This window comes from Narcine bancroftii, chromosome 2 (genome assembly GCF_036971445.1).
Source record: "Narcine bancroftii isolate sNarBan1 chromosome 2, sNarBan1.hap1, whole genome shotgun sequence".
NCBI lineage: Eukaryota > Metazoa > Chordata > Chondrichthyes > Torpediniformes > Narcinidae > Narcine > Narcine bancroftii.
The window spans coordinates 27,901,213-27,914,872 of NC_091470.1; the positions used below are offsets into that span (position 1 = coordinate 27,901,213).

At 38.7% G+C, this 13,660-nt stretch overlaps 1 protein-coding gene across 1 annotated transcript in view; it reads right to left on the minus strand.

Moving 5' to 3' along the window:
• The window catches only part of sel1l (SEL1L adaptor subunit of SYVN1 ubiquitin ligase), a 36,974-nt gene that overhangs the window by 7,986 nt on the left and 15,328 nt on the right, over window positions 1-13,660 (minus strand). Inside the window, exons 3-13 of the mRNA XM_069916167.1 lie at window positions 12,440-12,602; window positions 9,912-10,070; window positions 8,475-8,580; window positions 6,476-6,638; window positions 4,198-4,251; window positions 4,056-4,115; window positions 3,767-3,848; window positions 2,138-2,292; window positions 1,848-1,904; window positions 1,430-1,498; window positions 1,271-1,348 (exon numbers count right to left, since the gene is read on the minus strand). Of these exons, the coding sequence (XP_069772268.1) occupies window positions 1,271-1,348; window positions 1,430-1,498; window positions 1,848-1,904; window positions 2,138-2,292; window positions 3,767-3,848; window positions 4,056-4,115; window positions 4,198-4,251; window positions 6,476-6,638; window positions 8,475-8,580; window positions 9,912-10,070; window positions 12,440-12,602 (1,146 nt within the window). The remainder of the gene's footprint in view (window positions 1-1,270; window positions 1,349-1,429; window positions 1,499-1,847; window positions 1,905-2,137; window positions 2,293-3,766; window positions 3,849-4,055; window positions 4,116-4,197; window positions 4,252-6,475; window positions 6,639-8,474; window positions 8,581-9,911; window positions 10,071-12,439; window positions 12,603-13,660) is intronic.

Below are 13,660 nucleotides of genomic sequence, written 5' to 3' on the forward strand. Positions count from 1 at the left end.
GAAAAATAATTTTTAAATAAAGTCTTCAGTCTAAACAAGTAAATAACTATGAGCAAAAACAAATTTCATGACAACTCAAATACCTTGGACTACAGAAGTTCAAACATGCAAATATTCAGAAAAAATTGCTAAAGCATGGACAGCTATGACTAGTTTCTGGATAAGACAAAAGTCTGCAGATGCCGTGAATTAAGTAAAATCTGGAGAAACTCAACAAACAACCTTCATTATGTAGCAAAGATAAAGATTCATAATCAACAGTTTAGGTTTAAGCCCTTGAAGGTATGAGCAAAATGTAGGCAGGTGCCTGAATAAAATGGCAGCATGGGAAGGGGAGGAGCACAGGCCAACAGGCTGGGGATAATAGGTGGGAAGGGACACAAAACAGAGGGGAAGGGGAACAACTGAATGAAGGGTTAGAGAGTTGGAGGAAAGGAGACAAAGGTATAGGAAAGAGGGAGGATGGGGAGTGGTCTCGCAGAAACCATAGAAGTTAATGTAATGGCATCCTGTTGGAGAGTGCCCACACGGAATATTAGATGTTGTTCCTCCAATTTCTGGGTGGCTTCGATTTGTCAGTGCACGAGGCCATTGTCAGAAGTGTTTGCGTGGAAGTGAGGTCCAGAATTGAAATGACTGGCACAGGTTAATCCAGAATTGATTTTCCATCTTTGATTTTACTAGTTTTTGGATACCAGTTGTATACTTTAACGAGTCACCAGTCAAGTTCAGTGAGAAAGGAGTTTCCAAATTCCTATTCAATACAGTACTTTCATGCAAATTCATAGCATTGCATTAATGAAAAAAAGCCATGGTACACCAAATGCAATAAACTTAATGTTAAGATGCATCAATTTTACAAAATTAATTCGACTGCACTTGGAGTATTACATGCAGCTTTGGTCAGTACACTAGAGAATATAGTGGTGTTGTAGAGGTTCACCAGGATGCTGCTCGGACTGGAGGACTTTAGTTATGGGGAGAGATCAGATAGGGTGGACTCATTTCCCTACTTTGCATGTTCGTAAGCAAAACTATTTTGTTGTGCAAAGTTCAGCAGAATGACAATCTGAACAGCAACTGAGAAGAAGCCTTGTTCTCACACTGATCCCACACCAAAACTATGCTTTGACAATGGCAGTACTGATATCTGGAGAACATTCCTCATTTTTCATCTCAACAGGAAAACTAGTATTTATCCATTAGGTTAAATAGTCAGCTTTGAAAGTAACCTCAGCATGAAAAACAAAATTGTTTAAGGGCTACTTACCATGTCTGCTGATTTTTTGAAGTAATGAAAAGCAGTGTCATTGTTCTGGAGCACAGCACTACTGCCCTCTGAATACATCTATAAAAGAAATCAGTTCAACTTTAAAGAGTGCAATTATACTCCATTTCGTTTGTATGAAAGATTTCATTTGGTGCTTACTTTTCCAAGAAAAGCCATTGCATGAGCATTTCCAGTGGCTGCTGCCTGATTGAAGTACTCAAAGGCCCTCTATACACAAAGAAATAAATGTCACTTACATAACGGAACAGATTTTCCAACCAATTTAGAGAAGTACACTTCTATTATGAAGCAAAATGAATTACATCAGGCCTGGAACATCAAGTGCTTTCGGAGGCCACGCAGAAATGGTGGTCTACAACTTCTTACAACTCTCTTAAGACAGTTGAGACCCACAGCATTTTGAGATCAGAGCACATCCGGTTGTTACTTTAACAATATTTGCTCATAACGACACAAACTTTAAAGTATGCACTGCCGAAACAGTAACCAAATGCAGCTGAAACCAACACTCCTTGGAATACTCAATACAAGAATTCTAAACACATTTTTTCTGTACCTGATAATTTTGTTCTACACCTCGTCCTCCATGCAAATGTAATTGACCAAGTCCGACCTTAAAGAGATAAAATTTTTATTTAAAACTTGCAGACATCTAACTTCAAACTCCATAGTATTTGGTTTTCAGATTTTTAAAATAATGCTTCAGATGCATTATACAAATGTACATCAATGTTGTATGCCAAAGCTGTTAAGAAGCTTGTATCAGAATCCACCCAAAATAGATTCATCTTGGCGAATAGTAATAAAATTTTTTTAGGATCTTACTAAGCCAGACTATGACAGCACCTGTGCTTGGACATCTCCTTTTTCAGCCAAGAATTGGTAATATTGGATTAAATCATCTTCCAGCATTCCACTGCTAACTCCAGAATTCTCAGCTTCATCAATAAGACGAATTCTCTGAATAACATTACCACCAGTCAAAGATACATCACTGGCAACTAAAGGAAAAATTAAAAGTTGATGAGGTACATTTACTTTGAAGCTTTACTTCAAAGACATTCAATTTCCTGTAGAGAAACCAGGAACTGTAGGAAAACATGTTGTATTACTCATTGTATCACCCATTATATGCAAATTACGAAAGAACTACAAATTTTGTAAATCGAAAAAAAAGTTTTGGAAATTGTCAGCTTCAGCAACATCCAAGAGAAACAGTTGATGTATCAAGTCAAAAACCTTAAGACTCAAAACATTACCCATTTCTCCCTTTGTAGATGCTGACCTGACCTTTTGTGTATTTCCAGCATTTTTTTTTAAACGAGTTCATGGTATCAAAGTCACGTTCACCTAATGGAACTGCAACATTAAAACAACTGCTGCATTTATCATATATACTTGATTACAAATACTGTAGAAGATTGGAGAAATTTCTATTGCAATTTCAGGGATCACCATTAAGATAAAAGTTGGAACAGCAAGATTAGATTGAATAGGTAGATAAATAAGGGACAGAAAGGCATGCAAAAAGTTGCTCGCAGAGGAGTTAACAGTTCAAATGACCCAATTTTGTAACTTGCATGATCGACTTCCATTTGACAACATGCCCAGAATATTGATATTTTTCTATTGGTGCAGTACCTAAAGTAGAGAAGGCCTGCAGGTGAGAGGGAGGAGGGATATTTAATTCAGGATCCAAAACTCCCAACACAGGGAGCATACTCACTTACCTGATGAGCAAAATACATAGCTAGCCCCATATCAACCAGTGTTGACAGATTAGTCATGTTTTACTGGCTCCACATGGTTTACTGTGTTAATAGTGGAGGTCCTAAATCACCACTTCACCTGAATACCAATATAAACAAGATGCAGGCAAAGCTGGTAAAATGGAGCCCCATGGCCAAAATTCTTCTCTGCAGAAATGAAATAATTTAACAGATTCAGTACATACCAAGATTGACAATAGAAATGGCCAAAAATCTATTGCAGCGCAAGAACAGGAGGCAAGCTAGTTCTGCTACATTATTACCTTATGCTGTCATTTTATGCTTTGTTAGTAAAAGGTTTGCTTAAAGTTAACAATGGACATAGAATCACTTACTAATTAGAACCATAGACCATTAGAGCACAGAAACAGGCCCCTTTGGCCCTTCTAGTCTATGTCAAACCATTGTTCTGCCTCTTCCAATGAGCTACACCCAGTCTACAGCCTCCTTTTGGTTGGGTTTCAAACCTTTGCTATCTTTTGAAGGACAAAATGTTGCCCAAGTTTTGCATCATTTATACCTTTCCCTCGCATGGATTTCCAAACTAAAAGTTGCTCATCTGTTGAATTCTCTTCATTTTATTTAAAAAAAAAGGATGGTGGGGGTTCACCTTTGCTTTCTATATTCCAGGCATTTCATCTTTTGTTTTAATTGTCTGCAGGAAGAACATGTAAACGAAGCATTCAAGGTTAATTTGCTTGCTTACCATAATTTGCCACCGACTTGTAATGAGTTAATGCAGATTCACAGCTCTGAGGGACTCCTATGCCAGCCCAATATCTGTAACCCTGAAAAATTGAATGTAAAATAGACCCATCCATTAAAAGTTCAAAACTTGCAAAACAAGATCCATACAAATCCATAATTTGCACAAAGTAATTATTCTGCTTGCCTATTAGATGTCAAAAATAAATGTTATAAACATTAACTCAATCATATTGGATAAAACGAAAAACCAATTATTCTTCAAGGTTTTATAACATGGGATTACTTACCAAAATCATGCGTGATAACAGGTTTCCTCCAAGTGCTCCAAAGGTGTAAAATACCAATGCCTTGAAATAGAAAAGACAATTTTTAAGCATAATAAAAAATTAATTCAATAGTTAGCCAAATTTATAAAAAAAAATTAAATACCTTAGCTTGACTTGAATGGACACCCACGCCTGATGCAAAAAGGAATCCAAGTGCCTAAAAAGAGAAGGCTGTCAGGGCAGAGCAAAATATTTCACAATCTTACCAACATGCATCTTTCTTTTCACAACTTTTGATTTTGCTTAGATTTTGGCTGATGCCTCAACTCCAGAGACAAGGGTTCAACTTCAACCAGTGGTGGACAGCACTTCTATAAGATGGTTTATTAATCTCATGTAGCAAAGTGACCACAAGTAGTTGGCCAAGTAGCTGCAGAGATGGAAAAGGAAATCATGCAACTGGCTAAATTTTCCCCTCTTCTGTGGTACTGAGCGAATCAAAATTGTCAAAGGGATCATTTGCACAGCAGCTGAACATGAATGACAATGGCAAGGCAAGTTAGGGATTGCTTAAAAAGAGGATTAATCACAAGTGGGTCAAGCATTCATTGGGAAACTGATCCCACACCAAAACTATGCTTTGACAAGCCAGGAAAGAAATTTACTGGATTCCCTGTGGGTAGAAAATGAAGTTGGTAGATTCAATGGGCACACACTTTTCCTCAATTCAAATCAACCATTAATATTGGCTAAAAACAAAACTGCTTGAGAAACTCCATGGTCAGGCAACAATTTTTTGGATTAAGACCCTTTATTTAGGACAGTTCCTCAGGCAGTTTTTTGCTCCAGATTTCAGCACCTGCAGTCCCACATTTCCAATACTGACCAACCTCAGCTGAAAAATTGATCTGTATCAATCAACTCAAAGAGGATTGATTTAAAAACCTAACAGTCCATTTCTATATTAACTTTGCCTTTAGATATCCTGAGTGGAAATCTAGATCATTTAATTTTAACTATATACAGACATCACCTTCAATTTTTAAAAAAAATTACAGATACAAGAGTAGGAGTAGGCCATGTGGTCATGAAGCCAGCTCCACCATTCAACAAGACAATGGCTGATCTGACTGTGGACTCCACTCTAATTTCCTGCTCCCCCTCTCCCAAAATAACCCTCAATTCCCCTACAAAGTTCTGTCTTAAATATTTTTAATGAGGCACCCTCTATTGCTTCCTGCAGATAATTCAAGATTCACTATCAAGGGAAAATCGGTTTCTCCCATGTCCATCCTAAATCTACTCATCCTGAGTCTTGAGGCTATGTTCTAGATCTGGCTTTACCTACCAGTGGAAACAACAGTCCTACATCTCTCTAATTTTGTTTCTATAAAATCATCTTTCTTCAGAATTCCACCAATTATAGTCCAAGCAACTCAACTGTTCCTCACAATCCATCCTCCTCATCTGAAATCCACCTGGTGAATTTCCTCTGCACCACTTCCAAAGCTAGTACATCTTTTCACAAGGAGACCAGAACTGCATGCAATACTCCAGATGCAGTCTCACCAGTACCCTGAATAGTTGCAGTGGAATCTCCCTGCACTTATATTGAATCCCTGTAGCAATGAAGGCCAACATTCCATTTGCCTATTGATAACCTGTTTTACATAACTTTGTGATTCAAACTGAAGCACTCACAAGGCTCTCCACACAAAAGCATGTCATAATCTTTCACTATTTCATCTACTACTTTGCTTTCCAAAATGGATGACCCTGCATTTATCAGCATTGTACTCCATCTACCAGACACTTGCCCACTCACTTAACCAATTTACATTTCTTCATCCCCTGCATCATTTGCTTGTCCACTCAATTGCATGTCACATGTAATTAAAAAAAACACTTCCAAATCATGTACATTGTGAACAGATGCAGGCCCAGCAACAAACCCTGCATCCCTTTGCTCACCACTTAACCAGAGAACTACTCATTTATCACAACTTTCTGCCTTCTATCAATTAACCAATCCTCTACCCCCACTCCCATGCATCTTAACCTTATTGATGTCTTTTATGTGACACCTTCTCAAAATCCAAGAATACAACATTCACCCGTTTCTTCTACCCACTGTGCAAGTTAAATCCTCGTAACTTCAGTAAATTTGTCAAACAGAGCCCATCCTGGTTCGGCCTGATGGAATAACATCCATCCAAAAGCTGTGTAATTTCTTAACGATAGCTTCAAACATTTTTCTGATTAAGCTAACTATCCCAAGTATCTGCCATTTCCCCCCAACATGGTGTAAAAGTTGTCTCTCAAAACATGCAAAAGACCAGCATTACCACCACTGTTGGTTTTCAGTCAAGCCACTCAGCCTGTGGCTGCTCTAAAGTGCAGAAAGTTGATGAATAAAGATTGTGTAGTTAAAGCACACCTACTGTTTGACCTTTTGGCGAACCCCGTCCTGCAAGTATCTCAAAGAAACTCTTTGCAGTTCCGACATCTATCTTCATGTAATCGCCCAATAGCATGGCATAGCCCACCTTCTCCATGGCCTTTACGTTTCCCATTTCAGCTGCTTTCAAAAGGATTTGGTAACCTCTAAAGTAAAAGTGAAATAGAAAAGTCCTGACAGCTAAACATTATAATCAAAGTCAGGATACTGATACTTAAATAGGAATTGCACAGAACTTAGTGAATAGACCAACACCCAAATGTTACACCAATTTAATCTTTCCCCAAAACAATTTGTTGTCTCCCTCCAGCACTCACTATTATCCCCATGAAGATAGCAAATTTATGGTGAAGTCAACAGCAAATTCTCAATGGCCCCCAAATTCAAGAACAATTTATTTATCAGCAACATGACACTCAATCCTAATCAAAGGTGGGTCCCATGCTAACCTCATCACCCTCTGGATTATTGAGAGTAAAAGTCTCTAGTCGATCAATCCATGAATGGGTGCAAGGGCTCTAGAATGGAAGATCAAATGAAGCTGTCTATGGCATGAGGCACATTTCCAACTCCTATAAATACAGCATTCAGATGTGGAAGTCAAAGATATACAGAATATAGAAAGGCTGAGAGGTGTCAGCGCATTATAGAAACTGCCTGCAAGCCAGAACTTGAACTCAGGCAATTTCTAGTGTTGGATCAAGTTCCAAAGACTCACAAAGACAGGGCAATGCCCAGTCCAAAAAGTGTGTTCAATGTGTCAATTATCAGTTAGATAGTCAAACATAACTGGAACACCAATTCCACCCAGAGGGCATGCAAATCCTCCATTTTGCTGCCATGTTACTGGAGGTAGGCAGGACACAGCAAATATACAACTTCAAGCTTAAATGCTCTCACAGAGGTTGGGGTATTCAACTTGAATAAGCAAATTTGGATTAAAGTATATTTCAGTATGTCCTTTCAGGTGGGATGAACACCCCAATGTAAAGCTGCATATTCTCTCCCCCCCTCCCCCCCCCAAACACCAATGTGGCTAAAGACAGTCACCTGAATGTTACAAAAGCGCCTCTGAGGCGCTGACATCAACCCTTCTCGGGGAGGAATAATCGGTGGAGTGCCAGGCTCCGCCGAGGCAACTGAACCATCAGCCGGCGACCTAACTCCCCACTGTCTGACAGACCCTGTCCTACTGGGGAGGGGATGTCACCGAGGGTCACTGCGGCAGGGGACATCGGGGGCAAGGGCAGCCAATGCGGCTGTCACAGCCCGGCTGGCCGCTCCTGCACTGGGGTTGCTCTCTGCAGCTCAAAATGTGGCATAGTAATGGTGGTCTTCCCTACCCATAATGCCCCATGCAGCTGGAACTGTGTGGGAAACAGAGCGGTTCCACTTGTGTGGGGATTATGGGCAGCGAAGACGGCCATTGCTATGCCGCACATTTATGACAGGCGGTGCTACGGCACCAGTTGCCCCGCCTCCATCATATCCAGATGCGCTCCAAGGCACCTCTGGATATGAATAAGCCCTTTCAGGTGGGCCAGACAACACTGCAGCAGCTTTTTAGGGCTGCCACCTGAAAAGTGAGTCTGCAGCTTAAGATCTGCTCCTGCTGCTGCCCTCAAGGAGGGCCCATCTGAAAAGGCCTAGTGATAGTGCCTTTATCTAGATTCTAGCTCATCATACCTCTTGGAAAAGAAGTCTAACATCATGATTCCATCTAGTTTATGTTTGACTCTTCTTTGGCTTGGTTTCCTGGACGAAGATTTATGGAGGGGTAATGTCCACGTCAGCAGCAGGCTGACTATCAATGGTTGAACAACAACCTACAGGGACGATTACAATATCTCTAAATATAAAACAATGGCCGCAACAACTTAGTTCAATGGGCACTAGAAATATCAGCATTGATGCTGGTTCACATCCAATAAAAGCCACCTGATCACAGTTAAGTAATTAGAAATTAAAGTCACTACACTCACTCTTTCTTTTGGTTCTTCTTACTTGTACTATTTATCATTCTCATTCCTGTGTGATAAACTTCCTCTGCTTCCTGTGCCAACTTTCTTTGTCTGGCTTCTTCATCAGCTGGAAAATAAATCAGAATGAATGAATGAAGGTCCAACAAGATTTTAATTTCAAGAATAGCAATAACTCAGTCTTCTTTGCTTTCTCCAAATCAAAAAGTGACAAAAGCAAATTCTTTATCCCGAGGAACTGATTTGCACAAGGTTTCTTATCTACTGTCAGGAACAAAAACATCCAAAGTTGTTTGGAAAAAAAATTCTCCGAACAGATGATCAAGCATGGTTTAAAGAAAAAAAAAATCAGGTACAATATACAAATTACACTAAATTCATGGACATTAAATCAAGCTGCACCTGCATGGTCAATGCATACTTTAAAAAGACTTGTGTCAAGCCAATGATATCTATAACAAAACTGTAGATTGCTGCAAGACAATAGAACTGTTCAATCCAAAAATGTAGACTAAATTGTCCCATGGAATAAATGGCAAAATGCCACAGCAAGTTTCACCATAATCAAAAAGCTTGAGCCAGACCGTTTCAGTTATTAGGTTTTATCCTGTTCACGGAACTAAATCAAAAACAACACAGTAGCATCATCCACTCCTGCCCAGGAAACCTGCTCTCCTTGATGACACCAGGACAGAGGATTCTTCTGACTGTTTGCAACTGGGGAAACAGCGACATGGAGTTTGTAAGCCATGTACAGCAGCGGGTAAAGAAAAAATGGAAAGAGGGGAGGGAGCTACTTGAAACTAGGACAATTTGCATTCTAATTTCTCCCAACTTCTCCCCACGTGCTGCCTGACCCGCCTACTTCTTCCAGTCACTCACTGATGGCTCGAGACTCTAGCCTGCTTCTGTGCCGACATCTTTCCATCAGGTTCTGAGTTCTGTTGTTACCAAACTGGTGCTAACAGAGCATCAGAACCTCACGTAGGCAAGTTGTGTGATAAAATTATTTTTCAACTTGAGACATGCTGGTGCCACAAGTTTGGTTAATGCAACATTTTGGTTAACAGAACTTTGGATAAGGGAGAAAGCACTATTTTATACAGTTACTAACACTATCCACCATTTAGTAAACTATATTGAAAAATTAGCTTTATATGGATTTACAGTCATGAAAAATTACATGCTGCACTCAAGAGTAATTTAACTGGAGGTGGAGGGGGTAGATTTTTTATAATTACGCTGACTTTCACACAAACCCAGAGACCAATCAACACTGGTTTGTCACAAGTTATTTTGTTTGAATCCATTTTTACCACAACGTGGAAGTCAACAATTTGCTGAAATCCCTGCAATACAGTTCAAAACTTGAAGCACTTTCAACAATCAGTGAAGATTTTCACTTTATGTCAATTGTACAGTGGGAAAAGCAGCACTCACTTTCACAAAATCCCCATTTCCTGTCCTGATTATAGTTGTAGGTTGTTGCACACCAAAACCTGTCATCATCTCTTCCATCAGTTGTACATCTCAGGTATTTTCGGTCCATAAACAGGAAGGGAAACACACAAGGCTCACCATCAGCTGTCCCACCAATTGCTATGGAATTAAAATGAGATACTTTGATTTACTGTAATCAAAAAAACATTTAAGGAATACACAGAATTGCTTTGCATGTCAGACTGCACAGACAACAGTTAGGTATGTTATTGATCTTAAGTTTGCCTCTCATACGCTTCCTGACCCAAGTGAATCCAACATTTTGTTTTTAATTCAGGTTTCCAGTATCCATGAGAGTTTTACATGCCACCATTTGACACAAGTGATTTTCAACTCAAAAAAATTATTCAACTTCTAAATCCCAGAATGTGAAATACCACAAGATATTGTAAATGAGAGATGCTGAGAAACAAAAGTTTATCAATCCCAGAGAAAAACATGAGGGACAAGGTCAACTTAGAAATGTATCTGCCTTTAAAAAATGTGCAGGTTATTTCAGAGTGTCCAAGATTTTCAGAAAGATTGCCTGGCCATCAAACCCTTGCACCATGAAGATTATCCAATAATTAAAAAAAGAATCACACATTATGCACACTCTTGACACTTAATTTAAGGTTTGAGACATCTTAATCTAGACAAAAATTGAAACCCAAAATACAAAATTCACCCTGTAAATCTTCAAAGATTAACACCAGAGATGGAAAAGGTACAAACAAATTAAAACTGGAGTTTAAAACTTCAAAAATCTCAATGTTCATTCTATGTCCAAAATGCTGGCAGATGGCTAATTGTACTACTTGCCAGATTAAAATATATTAATTTTCAACATTTGTCAAAGTCTAACTGACCAAGTGATTAAATTAAGCATTTAACATCAAGATTCAGCCTTCCCCTCAAACCTTTGCATTGAGCACAGAAACTTTCCCATTGCATACGTGGCATAACACTAATCATTGAGACAGAGAACTAAACACCTGCTTAAGATACTGCTAATCTAGAACTATTGTGGCATGCAAACAGATATGACCAAATCTTATTTTTAGATGAGTTTCTGATCGAGTCAAAAAGTTATGTCTCTTCACCGCAAATTTTAGTTTGGCAAAGATAACCACAAGTTATAGAAGGCTATAAGCTACAGTAGGGCTAAAAACATTCACATGGTTTTGTTATAATCAGCTAGTTCAATCATACTCAACATCACAAGCCCACATTTTAAATGACAAAATTTCAGTATTTAGGACTGTATTGTTCAAATTAACCTGCATTGATAAATGAAAATTAAATTTGAGCAGAAAATAGCATGCAATATTTTTTTTTTAAATTTAGAGCCATTTATATCGGCACATGATTGTTAATACAAGACTATTTACTCAATTCAATAAGTTACTCATTCCAGACAGAATTTTAAGGTAGAAAACCAAAAGTTAATGTGATTTTCAATATCACTAGCTTTTCCAACATTCATCTCTCAAGCCAACTAGTTCCATTAAGCAAATAACTGCAAATTGGCAGTGAGGATAGTTAAGGAAGGGTTACAGATGATTAATATTAAGCAGGGAATGACATTGGCTATGACCAGGAACAATGTAAAATGACAAGTCACCCCCATGGACTAAAAAAGAGAATCCTTGGGTTTCTAGCATAAGCCAAGATAGGAAAGAGTCTTCTGCTTAATAGTCAAGTAGCTCTCAACCATCCAGTCAAGTTTTGTTTTAGTTAAAAAAACAATGCTGGAGAAACTCACCAGGTCAAACAGTTACTTTATATAGCAAAGGTAAAATACATAACCAACATTTCAAACGAGCCCTTCATTAAGGTATTTTTACTTCAACCACTGTTTAAGTCCTATTTTAGACTTTGCAGAAGTTCTTTCAAATTAACTAGCACTAAGCTATTAGTGAACAGTGAACATCCAGCTGAATCTGTCATACAAATTTAGTTGCATGGCAGTTCCAAGTTTATGCCATGGAATTCAAAACAGACCCAGGCTTTCAAGCAATATGACACAAGCCCTCCAAAATGGATTTTGACTTAAATTTCAAATTATTCCATGTAATAGCACCAATAACACTATTGTGCCAGTGCCATTGTTATACAAAACTCCCTCCCTTCTGTATTTAGAAATACAGAATTCAAGCAATGACACACAATTTACCACCAAAGCACCATTATACATGGTCCAATTATTCAAATATCATAGGCAAGCCAACTACTTTCATGTGACACAAGTGTATAGCTTCATGAATAACAAATATTCATTACCCACAATCTCCACTTCCTTAAAGCCCATTGTGAAGCTAAGGTGTACTTAAGAATATGCTGTTGCAATTGGTTCCACACCAGTATCCAAGATGGCAATGCAGAGGGGAAAAAATTGATTAGATTCACAATTGCTCTGGTCAGTTCCTATAAAACAATGACTAAGTTCACTTAAAAGTTAGCAAAAATAGATGATTTTTGAACCTTACCTTTTTGAACATTTTTGTCTGTGTTTACACTCTCATCATCTGATGCAGAGTTCTGTTTGTCAGCTTTACTTTCCTCAAAGTCTTCTATAGAGTCTATGATCTGCCCAGCAACAACTCTTGTTCCTGCTGGCTGATCCCCAATTTGTTTACTCTGTTGATCTGACTGTAAGGGAACATGCAAATGTAGAATTTAAAAATCAGTTTTTTTTTTAAAAGGAAAAATGGCTACAAGTGGAACTATATTATCTAAAAAAAAATAACATGCATCTCTCAGTAGAGGTGAAAGAAAATATTAAATGGAGATTCCAGATAGAAAATAGCATTCAAGAAACAGGCATTAAAGTTTATCCAAAATGAGCTGAAAAATATTCACACATATGCACTTAGAATTGCAAACAATTGAGAAATTATAATGAGGCAATAATGCTATCTCCTCAAAACCCACCAAATCCAGTGGAAGGATAAGGGAAGTCATGTCAGCACTCCCTCGGAGGTCCACATTCCCATCATCAGGAGGCCACTTGCATTGCTAGCTTTGGCTGGCATGTTGTTCACATACTTGACACCAGAGTCCCAAAATAATATTGTAAGCTGTCAAACAGATTACTTGCTCGTCAGAAAATTACAAATGCTCTCAAAGCTTTCAGCAACATCCATACCAGCTCCTGAGAATCCACAGTCAAAGATTTAAAGTGGCAGAGGAGCTTTTAGGATGGCACAGAGAAACTTGAAGGAGCACACCAGGAGTTCATACACTTGTGTAATACTGCAAAAAGAGTGCACCACTTAAAAAAATACCTGTAGTCACCATCCTGATCTCTTAGGCATCTCTGCGCTAACTAGGGTGAGGAGTCAAAATAGCTTCAATCAGAATCTATAGACCAGTAAACACACAGTGCTGGAGAAACTCAGCAGGTCCTTTATTAGAGCGAAGGTTTTAAAAAAAAATTAACATTTCAGGCTGGAGGCTTTCAAGGTATGGAAAAATGTCAGAAGGCATCCAAGCAAATACAGGTGACAGGTGGAGAAGAGGGGACATCAGCAATCAAGGGGAGGAGGGATAGCTAGGTGAAGGGAGGGAGGGAGAATTGGAAAGGTGATGGTAAGGAGGGAGGGGGAAGAGGACAGCTGTTTAGCAGAACCCAGAAAAGTCGATGTTAATGCAATCTGGTTGGAGTTCTCAGATGGAAAATAAAGTGTTCCTCCAATTTGCGGGTGGTC